Source organism: Anguilla rostrata, chromosome 5 (assembly GCF_018555375.3).
Source record: "Anguilla rostrata isolate EN2019 chromosome 5, ASM1855537v3, whole genome shotgun sequence".
In the NCBI taxonomy this organism is placed as follows: Eukaryota; Metazoa; Chordata; class Actinopteri; order Anguilliformes; family Anguillidae; genus Anguilla; species Anguilla rostrata.
In genome coordinates, this window is record NC_057937.1 from 34118732 (window position 1) to 34140984 (window position 22253).

At 40.2% G+C, this 22253-nt stretch overlaps 2 protein-coding genes across 3 annotated transcripts; both read left to right on the forward strand.

Moving 5' to 3' along the window:
• The first annotated feature begins 4490 nt into the window (after positions 1-4490).
• On the forward strand, positions 4491-10432 carry LOC135255104 (leucine-rich repeat-containing protein 36-like). 2 transcript variants are annotated; one of them, XM_064335861.1, is made up of 11 exons: positions 4491-4704; positions 5014-5108; positions 5216-5340; positions 5783-5834; positions 6257-6676; positions 7221-7519; positions 8088-8235; positions 8732-8931; positions 9174-9276; positions 9406-9517; positions 9980-10432. In XM_064335861.1, the coding sequence occupies exons 1-11, from the start codon at positions 4673-4675 to the stop codon at positions 10158-10160; spliced, it is 1767 nt and encodes a 588-aa protein (XP_064191931.1). In that variant the 5' UTR covers positions 4491-4672; the 3' UTR covers positions 10161-10432. The 2 variants fall into 2 exon arrangements, with proteins under 2 accessions (XP_064191931.1, XP_064191932.1); XM_064335862.1 differs by having other exon boundaries at positions 8792-8931.
• A 193-nt stretch (positions 10433-10625) lies between these two features.
• Positions 10626-22188, forward strand: LOC135256146 (BTB/POZ domain-containing protein KCTD19-like). Its single transcript, XM_064337990.1, has 16 exons — positions 10626-11375; positions 11654-11805; positions 11971-12247; positions 13449-13702; positions 15149-15294; positions 15408-15523; positions 15716-15949; positions 15999-16012; positions 16421-16504; positions 16689-16821; positions 17362-17869; positions 18047-18187; positions 18410-18442; positions 20408-20562; positions 21668-21769; positions 22096-22188. The coding sequence occupies exons 1-16, from the start codon at positions 11094-11096 to the stop codon at positions 22186-22188; spliced, it is 2724 nt and encodes a 907-aa protein (XP_064194060.1). The 5' UTR covers positions 10626-11093.
• The last annotated feature ends 65 nt before the right edge of the window (positions 22189-22253 follow it).

Here is a 22253-nt window from a genome sequence, read left to right on the forward strand (position 1 = left end):
CTGCTTTATTGTATATTTCAGAAATGTTTCTTTTTAAAAGTGATGTCCTTATTCTTCCCTATTATTGTGGTATAAGCAAGCTGTGTTAAAACTGGAAAAATAAATACATTACAATAAATACATACATAATACATACAAGTGAAGTGTCACTACCTACAATTTTTTATTGATAAACCATATGGCTCTGCAATGTTCAGGTTGTGAATTTCAATAGTATATGGAGTGTGAGACTGACTGATAAATACTTTCAAAACTGGATAAAAAAGTAAAAAAAAGGATAAGAATTGTTCATAACCCAGATATATAAATAAATATATAAAGGGCATTTTCAACATATTTTGAGAGTTATGCCATTAGCTTTTCATTTTCTGTTTACATTTCTTCATGGTCATTTGACATTTAGGAGCAATACAGGAGCTTCTGCATTATGGCTGTATGCATTGTAGCTTCAAGGCTGGCAGTCTTCCAAGAGAAATGCTGCAGGTTTTGAAGTCACGCACACGCATGCACACACACACACATGCATACACACGCACACATCTGAATGAATGCACCCAGTGAAATTCAGCAGACTTCGAAGAGCACCTGCATTTCATTCTCGCACATTGACAGTCCTTGCAGAGTGTGCATCAGCATAGCATACCTGTGTTTATACCACACATTTCATCCACTCCTTCCCTATAATTAGCCACATGGCCAGAGGCGGTTTAAAAGCTCATAGGAGCTTCTCCTTACCGAAGCAGTATATCAGACCCGAGTTAACGACCTGACGACGTGCTCCGCCCTGAGACGCCGGACCCAGACAGCTGATTTGAGGTCAGGGCCCCGTAGCCACTCCCCACATTTTGCTCTTCCCTCTCCGCGCCCTCCAGCGGGAAGCAGGAAGCCGCTGTGGGTGCCTCGTTGCCACGGCAGCCGGCGCGTACACAAAAAAACACTCCGGCACCTGGCCCCGACGGACCTCTCTCTCCGCTCTGTGTTTGCAACCAAACACGGGCGTTCATGGCAACGCTTGTTTGGGACATCTCTCTGGAAGCCCTAATCAAAAACATCTCGCAGACGAGGGGCGGCCCTTCGCGGCCCCTCCCTTCGTCGCCGCCTGTCACAGGCTGACGGATGACATCACGGGCAAGTCCGACGCGCTCTCGTGAAACTCCTGGGGGCGTTCGCAGAAGCTGCTAAATTGGCTGATTAATTGCCCATTAGCTCTTCGGAGCAAGACAAGCCTGACCGGGTCTGCAGACGTAACCAGCCCCACATGTCAAGCCCCGAAGCCCCGGCCATATTTCACAGGAGCTCCTTCTGGCTGTTCACCTGCCTCCTGACATCAGGCTGAATTTCAACACCCTTCCGCGCCGTTTTCGGACGCGCGTCGGTGGCGCTGAATCAGCCCGAGCGTGCCTCGCTGCTCGGTGACCGGGCTTTACTGTGAGAGAGGGAGAAAAAGGGGCACGGGGCTGTGAACGTGTGATGTCATTACCGCGTGATGTCATCGCTAAATGGCTAAGTGTCATTTCAGACACAAACCTGAAACCTTCTTCAGGTGCTTTATTGTTTGTCAAAGGCAAGGAATTTCACTGGGTGCTAATTTTATTCATGCGTGAATTTAGTTTTTATTTTTTAATTTTTTTAAAATAACTGTTTTTCTCTGTTGAGGACAATCAATAACATACGTGAGTGGACTACTCTTGAAGCCTGATCTAATGTTTATTTTATTCTTAAAGCCATTGTTTCAGCAGTAAAAACATTCCCTTGCAGAGGGCTCGGTGTTAAGTGCACTGTGCACATTCTGCACTATGACTTCTTAAACAATGAGCGATGGAAATCTAGTCCAAGTGCTATCCAAGGGCCAAGGGAAAGAATAAATATTATTCCCCATTTTATTCGTTGATTAGGAACAATGCCCGCAATTACATAACAGTTAATGATCGTGCAAATTACACCACAGCTCATGCATGCTTTGTTAATGGGGGCTATTATTTTTGGTCTGTAGTTTTCAATTGAGACTGAATTACTGTCACAGAGAAAAAAGGAAAACAACAATAAATTACTTGCATGGATTACATCCAAATATAAGAGAAGTGGTACTTTGGCACAGCCTTTTGTGCTCTGGCTACACACATTACATGAAAACAAATAAAAGCACAATACTATTTTAGGGACTGCCTGTGTTTTTAGTACCCATAGAACTGCTGTACAGATCTATAACATGTTCTCTGTTAAAGTAATTTTAAATTATCCTGTGCTCATACAGTATATGCTTATTATAATGTGCAACTAGATGCATTCAAACAAAACAGAGCCTCCAAAAAGTCAGGCATGATTGGGACAACATGATTCCCTTCACATATCTATGCATATATTCATAGACTGACTTTATGCCCTTTGAGTGGATGAATTCAGTTCATAGCAGCATATAAACTGTCGCAACCTGACTTGCTACTTCTAAAGCAAGGCAACAACAGAGAGCACTGAGTTGCATTGCCAGTTCCTGGAATTGAGCACAGATGAAGGCAAACTTTTGAAGGTTTGTATTTACCACATGACTAATCAGGCAAACACCTCAAAGGCTAATACAAATGATACAGAAAGAATGCATTCAGGACCAGTCGTACACGTACGTTAGCCAGTCTGGGCATGTAACAGTCATGTGCAGCTTTGTTCAGAATGGCGGTATGTTTGAGACCAGAGTTTGACCCCCACCTCCTTTCTTCCGCAACTTTGTATGTTGGCTTTGTCGGTGTTATGCCGTCATTGATTCTCTTGTTGGGAGGATCATAAATCATACACTCGTTAAATTCTCTTTACATTTCAGAAGGTGAAGAAGAGTAATGGTGGCTTTCAGAAAGGGGTCAAGACTTTAAGGTGTGCCTTATAATAATTATGGAATTGGAATAATTAATGTGCTCCCAAGGGAAAATGACAGTCACAAATGATTTCTACTACAGTGGATTTCAGTCTTTCTATTGTTTTCTAGTTTTCTTGGTACGAGGTGATATTACTGGGTTTACTCCGGGTACTCCGGTTTCCTCCCACACTCAAAGACATGCTAGTGCTCTAGTTGTCTTGACACCTGCCTCGGGTGGTAACTTAGAGTAAACTGACCATTTGTCACCAATCATAACAGCATTCTATTGGTCTCTCATGAACTTGAGTTGGGTTTTCCTCCGGCCTTTTTACTAGCACCTGGCTCAGAACTGAGTTGCCCGGGCGCGGCACTGCGCTGCCACTGCCAGTAACTAGGATGGGTCAAAATGCAGAGGACAAATTACCCCACGGGGTTCAATAAAGTATATCTATCTATCTAATCTATCTATTAACCAGATCCATGTGTGTAATAATACAAGAACTTGAATTTGAAATTACCTTTTAAAATGCATTTTAAGTAGTTTCATGTTCATTGCTGGACAAAAATCATTTTACATTAAATGAAATTCACACATTCATTTTATAAGCTTGCTTTTACTTAAATCTCACTTTTTCTTTTACTTATTTTAATTGACTAATTTATATTGTGTTGTATTCTAGCCTTAGGCTATGTTTTATTATTATTATTATTATTATTATTATTATTATTATCCAGAGGAACTTACAATATAGGCTAAATACCGCATTGAATTCTCCCGATCAATATGAAAAATAGTAGCAATGCCACTTGCTTTTCAGACCTGGATCAGGGGCAGGCAGGGGTTGTTTCGGTTTTATTAACCAGAAATCTGACCTGGCAGATATCCTGCATAAACTTCTGCCAGTTGTTATTACAGATCTAAACAAGCACACAAGTTAGCATCAGGCCATTTCAACTACCTGTCCCTGCAGAAAAGTACCGGGAGCCCCATAAAAACGGGTAAGATGGCTATCAATTGGAACTGATGGAATTTTAGCAAAATTATCAGCCAATCCAATATGACTTCTGGTTAGTAATCCAGGGTCTAACACATGTGCAGATCTTTTAAATTTGACTTGGGAGGAAGAGGAGGCAGATTGGTAATGAAATAAAACGAAAAAATTCTCTCTCTCTCTCTCTCTCACACACACTCGGTATCATTGGCAAAGCTATGTTATGAAAATAGATGCAATGAAAACACTGCAAATCAGATTCTAGCACAATCCATCTGACAAATGATATTCACTTAGGTAGGTTTCTTTTTCTGCAATTTTTAAATGGTTAATTTCCAAAGCTTTCCATCCTTAGTACAAAGATGTATGAAATAATAATCAGCATCCACAATAAACCACTTAGAGACACATCAATGCTTCTAGTTCTAATTCTGTTGCATGTGTATTTCATAATAATCAGAATCAATGAAGAGTCGTTTGTGAGAAACTGAAGAAACAATCTTCAGCAGTATTACTGCGTTGCACTTCAAATTGTTTGCCAGTGTACGCACCTGTGAGCAGTGAGCTGGGATTGGCCAATGCAGTACTCTCCTCCCTTTCACCTGTTGCAATGTTTATCCACCTCAAACTGTATCCATGGCTACCAGGAATGCTGTATGAATTGCATAGGAACCCAACTGCTTTTAACTGCAAAGAGCTTCTTGTGGAGGTCAATTTGTAAAACCTATTTTTCAATCAGTTTGTCATTTATTTGCATAGCCTGCTTCCATGAGTGGCCAGGGCAGAATTTGTAAGCTAATAGCCAAAGTTTTCTGATAAAGAAGACAAGGAGATGAGCCAGGAGCTTGAAAAGAAACCAGGAAGGTGAGAGAGACCAAAAGAAAGGCATTAGGGGATTATATAATGCTTCTGTTAACTGAAAAGCATAACGATAAAAATAGACCCAGAACAAAACAATCGTTACTTGCAAGTTAAGACAAATGGATTATTGTGGCTGTAACCTGAACAGTTACCGTTAGAACTGGTATTTTATTTTGGAAGCATGTTTTTATTTTGACACAAAGCTGGGTTCTTTAGAATGGAATGGTGTTTATTTTCTCATGAAGAGCTTGAGAAATGGAATGACAGGGTTATTGAATAGCCATTGCTGAGGTACGTATTCTTTATTTTCAGTGCCATGACACAAAGTGAACTTCAAGAGGACAGAATCCACAAGTTTGACGGAAAGAACAGATTCCAATGGAAAGGCAACTCAGACTCTGGCTCAGGTACTCTAGGGGCCGTCAGCTGACTTCTTCTCTGAGGATAGGCTTGGTCTCAGGCCCGTGAGAGTCCTATTCACAATGACATACACTTTTATGATTTCTGACTTTAGAATTAAAGAAGGACATCAGCAGCACTGGACTGATGAGAAAGGACATGAATGCTGACCCCTTGAAATTCAGCCCTGGTACACTCAGTGACAGACACTCTGCTTCGTACAGGGCACGCTGCCCAGAGGTATGGAACAGTGAGCAAAATCAATCTGAATCAGTTCAAACAGACAGACAGACAGACAGACAGACACGCACGCACGCACACACACACACATACACACAGCGGTAAAGGGATGCCAGAAGTAATGACCATTAAAGATGCTCCCCAATCCAATGGTTTTAAAAATAAAGAATCAAATGTGTGGCACAGTGTTCTATATGAATGCTTATTACAGCTAGAAATAATTCCAAGTACTTTGTATAAAATTATATAATTACTGTCAAATGGGGGAACAGACTTAACAGGATTTTAAAGGTGCTTTTCACCACTAATGTATTTCTCCAATATGCAATTTTTCACATTGAAAAAAATGTAAGCAATACAAGCAAAATGAAACATGTTTAATTAATGCTTCTTTTTAAAACTGGCTTCATCATGTGGAAAATAAATCTTCTGTTTCTGACAGATCTTGGAGATGAAGTGTTACACAAAGCTGAAGAGTGCAGCTTTTGAAGATGGTAAATTCATTACAGTTCCATCAGTCATTTCCCTCTGAGTACAAAAACGCATTGTCTGGCAGAAGAAGTAATAAGTTGCATGTGGGTGTGATGTGGGTATGGAATGGTGATTATTAAATGATTTTGAAAGGAGTAATTTTTATTGTTTATTATGAATTTTATATTGGTATACTGTTTATGCAATATGGGTTATATGGTTATATGAGTCATTGGTTTTTTTGAGTGATTTTCCTCTCATGGATAAGGATATTTTCATAGTGCTGTAATCATTAAAGCAGTGTGGGGTGTTGCTCCAGGTTAGTTAGCATGAGGTGTTCCCTGTGATTAGAGCAGGACACTATAGGAAGACGAGGCAGCGCCATCACAGGGTAGCGCCACCCCCGTGATCGGTGCAATAGGCGTGTCCAATCTGTGTGTTTCAGAATATCGGCCCCTGCCATCTTCTGCACGCTTCTCTCTGCGAACAAAGCGCTCTCCGTCCCGGTCCAAAGAGGGGGCGCGCGTAACCTTTGCTGAGGACCGTTCCGATGACCTCCCCCCGAAAAAAAGCTCCGGGTCCCAGACAGAGGCTCTGCCGTCCTCTATGGCAGAGAGACCGGAGGCTTGGTGCTTCTCCCCGCATCCCAGGAGAGGACACCCCCGGTGGGGCTCCTTAACCGGGCCTGAGGCTCTCACTGATAGCCCTGCGAGGCGTAGGGATGTTAGGGCCTTCCAGCCCTGCTCCGATCTGTGTCCCTGCAGCACTCCCAGTCAGCTCACACTGACGCAGCCCAAGACTGCAGCCCCTGACCCTAAGCTGGAGCTGGAACCAAACTCCAGAAGTTTTTTCAAACGCACGTCAGGTAAAGGAGCTCATTCATCACATACAACCACAGAATACAATTAAATGTACTGTATGATGTACGGTGATTTGGGTGGCAGTGTATGTGTTTACACACTGCTCTTGTAACTCAATGGGAGTCATAGCTGGCTGCTGCTATTTCACCCAAGAGTAAATAATAATAATAATAACTATTAAATAGTATATAAAACCTTTAGCTAAAATTTAGCAGTTACAATATAGCAACATAAATAGCACTATGTAAAATAGAATGGAATACTTTTAAAAGGCTGATAATTCAAAATAAGTGACTGTGTAGGCTTACTTTCATCCACTAGATGGTAGACTAACCCAACTTTCATTTGTTGATTTGAAAGTGATCAAATGTAATCCCACTCGGATTTATTAAGGAGGACGGAGATTGGAAGACAAATGGATGCACAGAATATGACTGCATGTTATTCTTACTTTTCCATAATGTCTTTTGCATCGTGAACCAAAGCGTTAGACAGGTCTCTGTATTTGCAGAAGTGAACAGGAGGACATGTGTTGTTGTCCCCATTTAGATCTCTACGTTGCCACTCACCTGCCAGAAGAAGCGTCACGTTTCCGGAATTTTCTGGAGGTGTCTCAGAGCTGCGGTTCTTCCCTTCGCAGTCACTCGCTTGACAGATTACTGGACAGCCACTTACCTGGGACTCAAGGCGCATCTCAGAGTCACACCTCACAGCGTCCCAGTCCTCCAGCCTCTCCCTCTGGACTGGAAAGCACAGACCTGCAGTCCCTTTCCTCTTCACTCTGCACCACAGTATCTGCATACCAGCCCCGGACCGCCATCAAAAATTACCCAGCCAGAGGCCGAGAGGTCAATATCCGCTTGCCATTTTGTCGCTCTTTCTTCATTTCAAGACTTCCCCAAATTGCTTTATTTGATACACAAACATGGCTGCACAGTTTCCATTGCACACAGCTGAGTGACTGGTCTAAAGTATATAAAGTGATGAGAGCTATCAGCTTGTGCATGAACACCATCTGTCATTAATCTATCATTAGGAAACAAGCTGTTTGCACCAAAGGAGACATTTTGAGATTGATATTGAATAAAAATTTGTGATTGGAGAGTGAGGTTTCCTGAATCCCATAATGCGTGGAGCTATGATGTGATCTGTCAATTACTAATCAAAAATTTAACAGTTGTATTTGATCAATGACTCATATAATAGCGTAGTACTTTTTATGAGTCATTAAGTCTCTGTAGGTATTATAAGGTAAATACAGAAGCAAAACCGTGCATTGATGTCTTGTTGATTTCTAAGGGCCGTGGAGTTCTTGGTTGACCCTATTTAAAATGACAGATTAGTGAGTGATTTATAGCCTGTGTTTAGCACTGTGCTTTTTGAAGTCTTGAAGGCCTTCCTCTTTATTGTTGTCAGGATTTGGGACTGAGAGAGGGCGAGTGCCTGGCCAGGACCCCTCCACCCCCAATCTCGGAGCTCTCCTCAGTGCTCCGTCAGCTGCTGGACCTGGTGGACCAGCACTGGAGCGGCCCTTGCTCCCTACAGCTCAACCCACGATTCCTCAGTATGAACAGCCTGATGGGAAGGGGGGGTAGAGGGAGAGGGTATTAAAGCAGGATGGAATGATGGTGTAATGCTGGCAGGTTCTTCATGCTTTCTGTCCAACAACGCACACATACCTTGTGTCTGTACTATAATATAAAGTAAGGAAGAGTAACAAGCACTCACAATATGATTTATCATTGCGCTTATTCAGAATCTCATTTTATTCAGCCTTCAATTCTTTTAGCCTTCACCAGACAAATAGATTTGGAAAGGGCATAACAGCAATGATACCATCATACAGACTTAAGGTAATTAGCTGCAATTAGCTAACTTATTAGTAGTTAGATAATAGAGGTTGAGCATTTGTTCTTTACAACTCTGCTTGTATGCTGCTAAAGACTGACTAGCATCCTGTTGCATTGTGTCCCACTGTGACTTTGTGAGCAGAGCACATCATTTTCCTGTTAATGCTAAAGTATATTCCACAACACTGTCTGTGCTGGTATTTCCTGCAGCTCCTGCGTATGATCTATTAGCTTCTCTGACGTCACCCTCTCTTGCCCGGTTTGAGAGAGGCAGGAGCCCATGGAGGATGAAGGATGTGGATAAGAATGGAGATAAGTCAGAGAGAGTGAAAGACAGCATTGCCCTGGGCCTGAACAGCTCTGATCTGAAGCACCAGAAAAACCAACCAACACAAACACATCAGCAAATGGTCAGTCATTCCAGTCATACATCCAGTCACATATACTCCAGTCACATATCATTGTATCTTTAACAGAGGCCACAATATACTTTCATGACCCTTATTTAAGGAACAGTTTTAGTTTTCAAATGAATTATAACTTATTTGATTTTTAAACTTTGACAGTTAGTCAGTGTATTAGCATACATACAGTAATACCGTGTTTCATATCAAATGCAGCTGATAAAATAATGTAGTATGTCATGTTTCAGGAGTCACTGAAGAAGAGTGCTACAACCGCAATGGGGGAAAGAAACAGTTTACACTGTGAAACAGTCAACTCAAAACCAGAGTCCGCCTTGAACATTTTTGAAAGTGGGTTAGATTTTACTGGCTCTGTTCAATTTCACTACCTCCATATGCATTCCGTAATGTTGACTTGCTCATGACTGAAAGCTTTGTGTGTGTGTGCGTGCGTGTGTGTTTGTGTGTTTTCTTATCTAGCTGGCAGGGAATGGGACAAGTGTCTGCAGAGGCAGGTGGAAGCTCTAAGGGAGCAAGAGAGACACTTTAAACGACTGGAGGAGACAATGGGTTTGCTTCAGGACAGCCACAGGTACTTCATCAAAATGCAGAGACACTAAGTCAGTATACACGCATGGGAAAAGGGGTTACAGTATAAACAATGTCTGTTTCCTCAGCAATTATATATACAATAAGCTCCATAATGCATTCAAACAAAGACATATTTCATCTTGATTTGGCTCAGCACTATTATTTAAGAGTATTTCTATGCTAATTTTGGTTTGACCATGTAGAAAGTGTTTAAACTTTATTCTTCTCCACCTAAAGTAAAAAAAACAAAACAAAACAAAACACATGTGGGCTAATACATTTGGCCTGTAGCCTACTGTATATGTGTGTGTGAGAGCCACATATGTGTGTGTGAGAGAGCTTGTGTTTGTGCATGTGTGTGTGTAATGACTATTGTGCAGTAATTACAAATGGAGTATTATTTGTTTTTAAAATCATTTTAAAATCGTTTTCATTTTATTTTATATTTACTTTTCTGTTACAGATCTCTGCTCTCCAGCAATAACTCCCTTATGGAACAGTTTAACAATCCAAGCAGCAACCAAAACACAGACACACATAAATTTGTGTCACACCATGAATTTAGAAAGGCAGCTAATTTATTGTCTCCTTCCTCAATGCAGCACTCACAACAGGACAAGGGCTCCTTGACAGTTACTAAATAACTTGAAGTTCTCTGAAAAAAATGTGTAGCCAAAGTCATTGATGGCGTCCTGGGTGTCAAGATAAAGAGAATCACCATTTTCTGTTCAAATGGGGAATGATATTGCCTACCTGGTGTTAATCAGCAGCTGATTTAAAAATTCCCATTTTTTATTGAATATCTCCAACATGGCTAAATTGCCTGCGCTATTTTGGGAGAAAGACCTTGCTCCAGTTCACTTAATCTTCTAGTCTGTTTGTTTAAATATTTGATATAAACACCATCTGTTTGTGTGTCAACGTGTTTTTGTACTTACTAATAGTTTTTGTTTAATGCAAAATAAAACAATAATTGAATGAACAATTCACGATGTCTTTCTTTTAAAACGGGCTCATGACAGCAGATTTAACGAAACAAAAATCGTTATTACACTGATATCTAATATCGTTAATAAACATTGTATCGCTTTTATGCAGAGTATTGGCCTTCTTGTTTTCTTGATACGTTGAAAAACTGGTCTTCGATTCTACACGCCTAGCCTGCTGATAAGACTGACTGGTGGCGCGTGGAGTTATTTTGGTTAATAGAACGTTCCACAGAAAACGGCCGAATGTGATAAGCTGACGTTACTTTTGAATGCAAAACTCTGTTAATGACATCCGAAACTAAATGTAAATCTAGCGTGTTTGATAGCGGATGTTGGGATCCGAAAGCTGCATATCTAAAATCTAACGATCTTTCCTCAGAACGACATAAGTATAGCATACACTTAGCTAACTAAGGTCAAATTATTTTGATCCGGTTGATTTTATATTATAGGGCGAACAAGCTAACAATCTTGGCTTCATAAATAACGTGAATTAATTGCGATCTTGCTAGCGATCTTAACATCCTTTTCATTTTTTATATACTTAATTACATGTACTGAAATTGTGTCACAGAATAGTCGACAGTGATGGCATCAAGAGAGAATAATCAGACATCTCATTTCTTCAACGTTGGAGGATGCTTATTCTCGATTCCTTTGAGCAGACTCTCCCTCTTTCAGGATTCTCTGCTATTCAGAGAAGCTCTCACCGTTGGTCAGGGTTCAAGATTATTTATTGACAGAGATGGTTGTACCTTCAGGCATGTACATTATTATATGCATACAGGGAAACTGGCATCGTCTTGCACCACAGAGGTAAATATTCTCTATGAGCAAGCAGCAGGTCTACACCTAACATCGCTGCAACAGGTAATTTAATTGGCTGACCAAACCACCATGTCTATATTTGCAATACCTTTCAGTGTTACTTTTTAATGTTTTGCTATTTACTGTCAAAAATTTAGTAACATTGGGCAAGATATTTGTCCATAAACTATTTGTCCATGCTAACAGCTTTGTTCAGTACCCACAGGGAACAACAGATTGTCCCAATGCTATTATTGCAGTGTTATCATAATATTGTATTAGTAAAATGAATATTTATTGTTTTCCCTTATTTATGTTTCACAACTATTAATGTTTTACAGGCTTTAGAAAATCTTCAATCTGGCAAGCACTTCTTGCGAGCTCGTCCTGAGGACCTTCAGGTCACAGAGAGAGCGACTCTGAATTACTGGAAGACACGCATCTGTAACCCCAGGCTATCAGACCCCATGACTAGTCCTGTATCCACAGGTGAGTCCTGGAATTAGACAGTGTTATCATGATGTCTGGCTCAAAAAATTGAGCAGGACTCCACTTTCTCAGGCTTTCGAGTTGAAACAAGTTATGCTTTACTGTGTGAGGACAGACTTAGCTTTCGGTTAGTAGCCACCAACTTTTTTTTTTCTTTTTTCTTTTTGAGTGCAGTGCATGATGCCATTCCCCCGGGATTGGTTGGTGCTCCCCTGGTAGACAGTGATGAGGAGGTCTACTATTGCTTCCTACCACTGGACCAGGTCAGGCTGCATCCCAGTTTGGTGACACAGGACAACCTGCTGTGGCTTTGTGAAGATGTGGTCGTCATTGAGTGCGGCAGCCGTCTCTTCAGGTTCTTAGGCAAGCCTCTCTGCTCCTTGCTGTGTAAATCTACAGTGCCTGCGCTCATCAAGCAATTACATTTTGCAATTTGGAATTATAGGGCAGTGTAGTATAATGGTTAAGAACTGGGCTTGTAGCCTAAAGGTTGCAGGTTTCATTCCTGGATAGGACACTGTCGTTGTACCCTTGAGAAAGGTACTTAACCTGCATCGCTTTAGTATGCATCCAGCTGTATTGGATGCATTGTAAATGCTATGTGTAAGAAATGTTGTGTAAGTCGCTCTGGATAAGAGTGGCTGCTAAATGCCTGTAATGTAATTTCTAATGTTTTTTTTTTTTTTTTTTTTTGCTAAATAAGACAAAATTATTGACTGTGAGGCAGGACAGTTAGACTCATTTCAAGATTTTCCAATGGGGCAACACTTATCAAAAAACAGTAACTTAAAACAATATAATATTTTCTACTTGAGAGAAAAAAGATTTTAAGTCTCATTGCAAGAATAAAAAATTTGTTAAGACAGACTTGACAGACTGCAGTGTAACCTTGATCCTGTTTGATCCAACATAATGAAACTGAAAAGAAACCAACATTTTCTTGGTTTAATCACACCCTACATACACATTTCCTTTTAATACACTTAAATCACACCTGATTTTTCCTGTTTCAGCCGTTTCCACTCAAAATAATAAGAAAAAAATTGTGACAACACGTTCATTTTAGGTGCTGCCTTAAGTTACTCAGGTTGTTTCATAAAATTTATATTTGTATATGAACTTTTTGGCACCAAAATCCCTGGCACAGACTGTACAAAAAACCCTTATTGCTTGACATCTGGTTTTCTTTTGACATAAAGCCTTGGCTTGTCATTGTATTTTACATTGTACAGTTATTGTGTATTGTATCAATCATTACTCTTGCTGGAATTATATCTTATATGAAATTATGTCTTTATGTCTTATATCAAACTTACTTCCTTTTTAAGCCAACTTTCTTCATACTGGAAAGATCCTACTGCCAGAACGGTTTCATGACTATGAAACGTTAATCTGTGAAGCAGAAATGGTTGGGATTACAGAATTCACAAAGGCTCTGCAAGACCTCCAAGGTACAGCAGAGTTCATTAATTACCACACTAATGATAAATGCCCCTGGAGGGTGAAATATATTACACAATATTATATCATTAAATGTTTTATTGTACTTGTACTAGAACTGCAAATGGAATATGCTGTGAAAGATATCAGGTTACTTACTAATGTTTTTTTGTTTATAAAAAATGTAGTGAATTGTGTATTTGACAGCCAGGTATAAACATTTGCCCAGGCATCTCTAACATGCCATCAAACACAGGGGCCACTTATAAGGAGGACTCATTGATCCAAGACTGGTGCCCAGAATCAAAGAAGCAGTCCAGTTCACTGCCTTTATATGTCATGACCTTCAACCTCCTGGTTAAGTATCCGGACTCTTCGCTGGGGCAGCTCTATGTGGACAGCAACGTGGATGGGAGTAAAGTGTACATCACTGGAAGTGGGGTCATTTTTCAACATGTGGAGTAAGTCTATGATATCGATGGTCATAATACATGTATGTGAAGTGAGACATTGAAAAATATGTAAAGTAAGATTACTGTGAAAGCGTTTAAATGATTTGATAAATAAACGATACATTAATTCTAAATCGGGGGCTGCTGGGTGGCATGGTCTAGGACTGAATCCAGACTATGCCAGTGCCATCTGTGACCGGGTAGCTCCATAGGGCGATACACAATTGGCGATTGTGTCGCCCAGTGTGTGGAAGGGTTCAGTCAGATGGGGGTCTGTGATTCATCACAATGTAACAACCTCTGCTGATTTATTGGAAGCCTGTGGACTGTATGTCGAAGTTGCATATGAAAGGTCTTCCTCCAACTCCACTCTGTGTGAGCTTAGCTGTAGTCTGCGGTGTAAAAAGTGTGCATCAGAGGAATTGGCAAAATGAGATTCACGCATGAAACGACTGTGGTTGCAGATAATTGGACATTCTAAATTAGAGTGAGAATTGGACATGATCCTCCCCACATTGGGTGCCAAATAAAAATAAATGTTTCATCCATCCATCCATTCATCCATTATCTATACCTGCTTATTCCTGGTCAGGGTCTGGAGCCTATTCCAGCATACATTGGGCGTGAAAAAAATATTCATATAAATAAATAAAAATGATGTGAAAATACAGAACAGAACTTTCAAATATAAATCAGTCTGTAAAAAAACCCATCTGGTATTACAGATATACTTTGTGATGTAAATCAGGAAGTAAATCATAAGTAACAAATAAAATATTTACATTCAGACAATGTCTGGCATATTTATTGCTTGTGAACACAGTAGCTGTTGGATCTGCTTTGCAAGTGCAGGTACAGTCATGACTCACATTTTGTGGACTAATTTATGGCCATGTGATTTTTGTCAGTGATTTCCCATGTCCTTGCCACCAGAATAACTCACTCACATCTCTCCTTGGTTACTCCATAGAAAACAGCTTTGCATGACCAAAATAATATTGCTTCGGGTTTGTGATACAAAAACAGTATCCCATTTCTGCTTTGCACTAAAATTTATCACTGCCAGCAATACTAGGTCAAATACGAATTTGAAGTACTGAACTCTTGAAGTTAAATGTGGGCTAAATTGTAAAACACATGGATCCCTGAGAATTTGAAATTAAATTACTTGTATAAATGTACTGTACAATCATATGAAAATGATATATATATATATATATATTTGTTTTGTTAATTTTTTACATTCAAAATGGTAATCAACAGCAATTTACTGATTGCTGAAGTGTTCAAATATAAGTATTTTGCCTAGTTTTGGACTGTCCGTTTCATAAGGTATGTTGTGGGCAATTTCATGAAAAGGACAGTGATACCTGTGTGCGAGTAGCTGGAGGGAAGCAGAGATTTGTGAGTGTGCTTTTGATGCCGAGCCTCAGCGAGCCTTTGGGAATGTTTCAGGAACTGGCTGGGAACTTGCCGTCTCCCGTTGACCGAGACTGCATCCCAGCAGAGCAGACTGTGCGAATACCTGGAGGGACAGGACGAGCTCTACCTGGCCATCAAGGAAGCTGTATGGGAGTTCTTCAACAGGAAGGCCTCAGGCAGTAAGTCCTTAGTTATACTCATAAATCCTTACTTATTTTCTTTTTGAAGATATAAAAAAATAGTTTTTACCTTTCTGTGACTGTGGACCGATGTCCCCCCCTCTTTCTTATAGGGTCTCTTACAACAGGACCCTGGTCTGCTTCAGTCTCAAAGTTCACCATTTATAAAGTCATTAAGGTTTATGTTGGAACTCATTGGTATGCCACTTATTTAAAAACCCTTTTAAAGGTACGTAAACTGGACAAATGTCTTTCTAGGGGATTAAGTCTGTCATGATATGGGATGATGTTTATAAAGATGCTACAATAGATATTTATTGAAATGTAGAACCACATTTCTTTATTCTTCCAAAATTCTTTTGCATTGTGCTTTATATTGACGGTTCACAGTATAGTAAGTCTGGTTTGTTCTCCCTTTCAGTACCCTGAGCTGCTCTCCAACTCCAGAAAGGTCAGCTGGATAGCATACGGGCAGAGCCTCTATGTGAAGGGTGATGGACTGATGTTCCGACACATCCTCAACTTTCTGAGATGCGGTCAGCTCATGCTGCCAACTGAGTTCAGGTCAATATGTGAACTCACAATCAAGTTCCTTCATTGTGTCATCAGTAATAATCACTCATTGCAAGGACAGAATTTTCTTTTGGTAACTCCAGTAAGAGGTATTGCATCACTTTCTATTAATGTTTCCTGCAATCTGGCAGAAACATGAGGTGAAGTATTTATTCCAATTAATCCCAAACACCTTTGGGATTAATTGGAAAGCCAACTGCAAGCCAGGCCTAATCGCCAAATCAGTGTGCAACCTCACTAATGCTTTTCCTGGCTGAATGGAAGCAAATCCCTGCAATAATGCTCCAACATCTGGTATAAAGCCTTCCCAGAAGAGTGGTGGTTGTTATAGCAGCAAAGGTTGGACCAAATCCATATTAATGGCTATAATTTCGGATGAGAAATCATCATCATTGGATGTCAGGTGCTTACGTACTTTTGGCCATGTTGCGTATGGTTCATGAGATTAAAACCTGAGTCGTGTGTCCCCTACAGGGGACAAAAATGAATTGTTCTTAGAAGGTTAAATCAAGGATTGAATGTTTAGCTGTTTGTACCTGTGTCAATGCTGTAGTGAGTGGCCTCTGCTTCACCATGAAATTGAAGAGTTTCAGATCCCGGCTCTCTCTGATTCCTTGAAGGACTGCGCAGACTACAGGTGAGAAAACCATTTCTTTGTTTCCTGGACTGTAACTGCAGTTGTTGTTTCATTAGCATTTTTCTTTCTGGCTGAGGATTTGATCTTTGAGAGTCGGAGGGTGCTGAATTTATCAAACGACGGAGGGTCTGGGGCGTGGTCGATCACTCTGCCCCCGGACTCCCCTACTCCCCCCGGGTCACAGTGCGGTGCTGTTTCCATGCAGAGACTGGCGAAAGAGCCAGGGGTCCACCAGAGACACGTCTGCCTTTTCGGAAGAATCCCTGCTTATTTACGATGAAGATGAGGATGAGTTTGTGCAGATAACTTATGACAAAGTACGTTGTCTTATTATGTTACTTACATGGCGTCTTTGATAGGAATACCTCTGCTAATATTAGACTAACCTATTAGTCCTATTTTTCCAGGACATTCCTTCTTTTTGGGACTAAAAATAGATATATAAACATAAACATATAATCTGTATATGAACAAATAGCCTAGTATTATGTTAATAACGCTCGTTTGCCCATGGTCCTTTTTTAGAAATCCGATATATGGTCATAATCATTAACAACAAACAAAAATTTGACTGGAGGTCACAACTACTTAATAAATTACCTGGCCATAAAATATTTGCAATCGTCTGCTTTTTTTGTAGCAACTTGTTCGAGGGAATTAATTACCAAATTCTGATTAATTGTCATGTGGAGTGTACTCAGTTCAGGCAGCTAAATTCTTGATCAGAAGAAACTACACCTCAGGATGCACATGTCCAGAGTTGGGGTGTGTTTCTCAGCCTTTAAAGTAGTGGGGCTGGGCTATACTTGTGTATCAGTTGGTGTGACGCTTCTGTTCATGCTGGTGTCACTCTACAGGACCTTCAGTTCTGCGTCGGGCAGCCACAGTGGGACAGTCTGGATGACTCAGCAACCTCAGACATCATGGAACTCCAATCATCCTCCTGCTCCTGCACAGATGTCTGCAAGCCTCAGAACGCTGAGATGGCCAGTCCGCCCAGCGATGCCACGGGCAGGAAAGGGGAGGTCCCGCTTGGTAACGAGATCAAAACAGAGGGTGCTAGCAAGCTGTTAGCCTCACCGGAGAAACTAGAGCCTCTGGTGCAAGACACTGCGTGGACCAAGCAACAGGCAGGTATGAGCCGGGTGCCAGAGGGGCAGCCAGACAGTGGGCCTACAGCGGACCAGGCGACCGGGTGGACGGAACATCTCCCCAAGCAGGACCCGGGTCGGCAGCCTAGCATGCCCTCGGAGCTCAGTGCGAGTGGGCAGCCCAACACTTCGCTCAGCGCACAGGAGAGGGGGATCTCCAGGGAACCTCAGCAGAGCCAATGGGAAGGCAAGCTGCACACCTCTACCATGACAGGCAAGGAGTTGCACCAATAACCTTGCCACCTGTGTTTTGTAGTTGTTCCAATGACCTTGATATGCACTTTTGTACGTCACTTTGGATAAAAGCGTCTGCTAGATTAAATGTAATGTAATGTAATGAAAGATGGCTCTACAGTGCAAATGGCTGACTTCCTGTATTACGTGCTCACAGGAAGAGGTGAGAGGAGTGGAAGGAGGCCGTCGGCCGGAGGCTGTGTGCTCAGGGTGCGCCATCCTCCTGTTGTTGGGAAGGGTGGGGCCAGCAGCTGCTTCATCGAAAGCATCATTTACGAGGCCACGCCTCCACATACAGGTGAGAACTTCTACTTCAGTAAGATGATTGAGAGCATAAATCATGATTACAGAAATTTACTGGGTGATTTACTGGTTAATTATAGAAAGTGGAAATGATCACCAGTGGTAATTGTAACTGATATTGCTGTTTTCAGCATACTGAATGAGATGGATGTGTGTGTTTGTATGACACAACAGAGGCGAATTACGTGGAAAAATTACATTCTTGTTTTTTTTTTAGTGCATCCTTCACCAACGACACAAGATCTTCAGAGTAAGTCCTGTATGTAAGTTCTTATGAATGAGAAAAGGTATTTACATTTATTTTATCTTTATCATATTTTTCCTCCAGTCTTAAGTAGTAAAGTTCATAATGGCCAGAGGAACCATGTGGAGTTGATCAAAGGCATGTGACACCGTAGTTACCATGCGCACACGCAACCCTCGCTTCCTCAATCACTTCTGGAGCAAACATGCACTCTTCGGAGCATTTTAGTGACATTGTTTTTATTCGTTTTAAAGTTATTGTGGATATCGATTTAAGTGGCAAAATGTTGATGGACCTGTTTCTCGATGTTTCTGTATGTTACTTACATGTTCTTCTCTGCAATGTTGTGTACAGAAAGCTGGAACACTGAGCACAAAATTAAGAAAACCTCATTTGAAGCTGGTTGATAAAAAAAGCTTTCAAACCAGTATTTAACAGTCTGTCAGTCATTACTTGGATTTATGGAAATGTTCTGAAACTGAAGGATCTGAACTCCTCAAAAACTCAGAAAGAAAAACTGGTGAACAATTTGGGGCCTTTTGCTCTACAAGAAAATCTAAATTAAAGAATTTAGGGACTCAACCTGAGTTTTAGAACACAAAATATTAGTAATAACCTTTTTTATTTCTGTACTAATGCTTCTTCGGAGTAAGACCTTTTCTTTCACAGCTGGATTCTGAGAGGTCAATTTATGCATTTATTACAAGCATACATCATTGGTCCAATATTCTTTTTATTGTTCCTCAAAAAGAATATTGATAGATTGAAGGCTGTTCTAAATGCAGCTGTGAGAATTCTATTCAGGACATATAAGAGCTCACATCATTCGCCCTTGCTACCTTACATTGGCTACCCTAGTCCTCTGGGATTGATTTTCTTTCTTGAAATTATTTTACTTGTGTAAGAAAAACAGAACAAGGTGCTCATTGAACAGAAGGGCAGAGATAACTCGAAGGGAGCAAAGAAGGGTGCCTCCGTGCAAGAAGTATAAAACTGGACTTACTTCAATGCAGTCGAAGGCCCTCTTGTTGGAGGGAGGAACGAGTTTAAAAAAGCCTTTATTCAATTGGCATGAGGAATAAAAAAATAAAAAAACAGTCAAAGTGTTTCGGCCACATCAGCCTTCATCAGGGCATGAAACGCGTTGGCGTTAGACTGGGTTATTTTACTTGTCTTTAAAGCGCAAAATGGTTCATTCCCAAAACAGGTAATTGCTGGTTCAAATGTCCCTAGTCGAGTCATACTATCCTCTAGCACTGATCAGCGAAACATTTTGACGGTACTTTTTTTTTCTTTTTCCTGGTTTTACTTTGTTTATTTAATCTGTTTTTAAATGAGCATATGTTAAGCAGTTTGGGTGTCAAATCATTCTATACAAAGTGCTCTATAGTCTTTATTAACGAGACTTTCAGCAAAAAATTGCTTTCCATAGCACTGATTGGTTTAAATCCCATTAAGGTCACTGGAAACATGTTCCACCCGGTTGTAGCTCATCAAGCTTCACTGTCCTGTCACCATCGGTTATAGGTTTATCTTCATATTATTGTGCCCCTTCATGAGCATGTTTTCTTGCCAACTTTGTGCAGTACATTTATTCTACCACATGGTGGAGTTAGAGCTTTCTTTAAAAAATTTTTAAAAACAGCCCTGTTTTGTACTTTCAACTCTCTGAAGAATCCCTATTTTTAATATTAAGTGATGAGAGATTTGCTAAATATCCTTCCTGAAAAGCAAAACTCAGTTGGAAAACCATGCACTGAAGGTGATATTTTGTTTCCTGGCATGATAAAGCTTGTGGAACTAAGGTCTCATGAGTTCTTAATTTTGCTAATTAAACATCCTACTGTGATTAAGTATTGTCTGATTTGAAGTTTTATCATTTTAGATGAAATGGAGCAAAATATAGCTTTGGAAGACTATTTGTTGTCACTGCTATTGTTACTGGTAACTGTTTGACATCTTACCTTCCAGACATTGCATTGGTATACTTCAACATGACTTATGATAACATGCTGTATGCCCGTGAATGCCATGCATTCTTGGCCGGGATCATCGTAGACTCCAAAAGGCTGAAAGATCCAAGGAACTGTGGTCTGAAAATGGCTGGTCTTGTCTATAGTTTATGGGTAAGAAAACACTTGCGCTTCAAGTGTTTTAATCAGACCTGGGTCAAGTACATATGCATTTGCTTTTTCATCTACATTTTAAATGACATTTTAGATATAACTGAAGTATTTTCAGGTTTGATGCGAAAAGTGTTTTGTATCTAAATAGCTGAAATACTTTATTCAGAAATCAAATGCATTTTAAATATTTAGCAAATCCTTTCTGAATCTATTTCATCAAGTATTCATTTATAAGTATTTGATGAAATACATATCAATTATGTATAAAACTTTCAATGCTTGCTTCAAGACAAGGAATTTTAATCATGTTTCAAATAGTGGAAAAAATAAATTCTGCTTACAGTTTGGGTTGCAGACCCAGTGTTTAAGTGCAACATGGTAACTTGGCTTTGCACTGGGCCACATTCACAAAACTTTTCTGAAATTATTCTCTCTTTTGTTCTAAAAATTTTCTTATGAAAAACCAATATGGGATTCATGACACATGTGCAGACCTTTGGTTTTGTGCATATCCCAGGTGTATGAGATGATGAATGCTTACTGTTTAGAAATTGTATGCGCTATCCTGCTCATGTGATTAGCATAAGGAAACAGCCATGAACAAGTACAGATACAAAAAAATTGATGAACGCTCTTGGTTCTTGGAAACGTACTTATACACAGTTTACAAATACAAATACAAAGAAATGTGATCGTACACATGATTTGTGAATGAGGCCCAATGACCGTAAACATTCAAAAAGAAAATCTAAACTATAAATGTCCAGATTATGTTTGTGGTTTTTTAAAAGTACAAGCACATGAATTTTAAAATTCACCAAAATGAAATACAGTGTATTATGAGATTATGGCATATCAAATACTACTTAAAAGTAGTATTTGTGTTCTCAAATGAATTCTTTCTAAATGCACTTTCAAAACCTACAGTATATATTCCTGAATTCAAATACTCTTTAATTCAAACACAATCATGAAAAGTGAAAATACAAAGTCCTTTTCAGCACCTGTTAAATCCATGATATTGGATGTTTGGTCTTTGTGACAGTGAACATAGCAGGAAGAGTCTGTCATCCGTGGTACATTGCTGCCTTTTTTCTATCTCCAGACTGAGCAGGCTGAACCAGAAGACTTTGTGGGGGAGCTAATGAAACTCTCTTGTTTTGAAAAACAAAAGCACATCCAGGACAGGCTACTACAGTGGGTGAAGGTACGGTGCTTTCTGCCTCAGCGATACTTGTTCCTGTTTCCACACTACTGCCCACTGATCCTTCGAGTTTTCCAAAACAATAAGTAGTCCTTGCATCTACGCTGCTACCTATGAGTGTTTACTTCCCCTGGAGCCAGATATCCACCAGCTTTCAATATTATACATTGTACTGTAAAATGTATTTAATTATTGGCTTTGTTGATTTTTTCAGATCGTACTCAGGACTTAACCATTTCAATGACTACAGGTGGCAACTGTTATGATATTCATTGTTTCCAAGACTTCCTAATAAACATCCTGACGGTTTCGTCTCATTGCTGTTACAGTACACACTGAGATTTGCAAAGCAGTACAGCAAGTGCATTGAACTACTAGGGGAGGACCTGTGTCAGATAGCCACACTGTTTCCTGAAGATTGAACTGTGCCATCTCTGTCCTCATACTGGTAGGTATGGCCTCATTGGTCCAACATAATCTTCATTCA

Excerpts from the sequence above, each read along its gene's own strand:
- LOC135256146 (XM_064337990.1), top strand. The coding sequence starts at position 11,094 with ATGGCATCAAGAGAGAATAATCAGACATCTCATTTCTTCAACGTTGGA. Across the intron at positions 11,806-11,970 it reads AGTCCTGTATCCACAGGTGA|TGCAGTGCATGATGCCATTC; the intron begins GTCCTGGAATTA and ends TTTCTTTTTGAG. Across the intron at positions 17,870-18,046 it reads GCACACCTCTACCATGACAG|GAAGAGGTGAGAGGAGTGGA; the intron begins GCAAGGAGTTGC and ends ACGTGCTCACAG.
- LOC135255104 (XM_064335861.1), top strand. The coding sequence starts at position 4,673 with ATGAGCCAGGAGCTTGAAAAGAAACCAGGAAG. Across the intron at positions 7,520-8,087 it reads ACCCAGCCAGAGGCCGAGAG|GATTTGGGACTGAGAGAGGG; the intron begins GTCAATATCCGC and ends TATTGTTGTCAG. Across the intron at positions 8,932-9,173 it reads CACAAACACATCAGCAAATG|GAGTCACTGAAGAAGAGTGC; the intron begins GTCAGTCATTCC and ends GTCATGTTTCAG.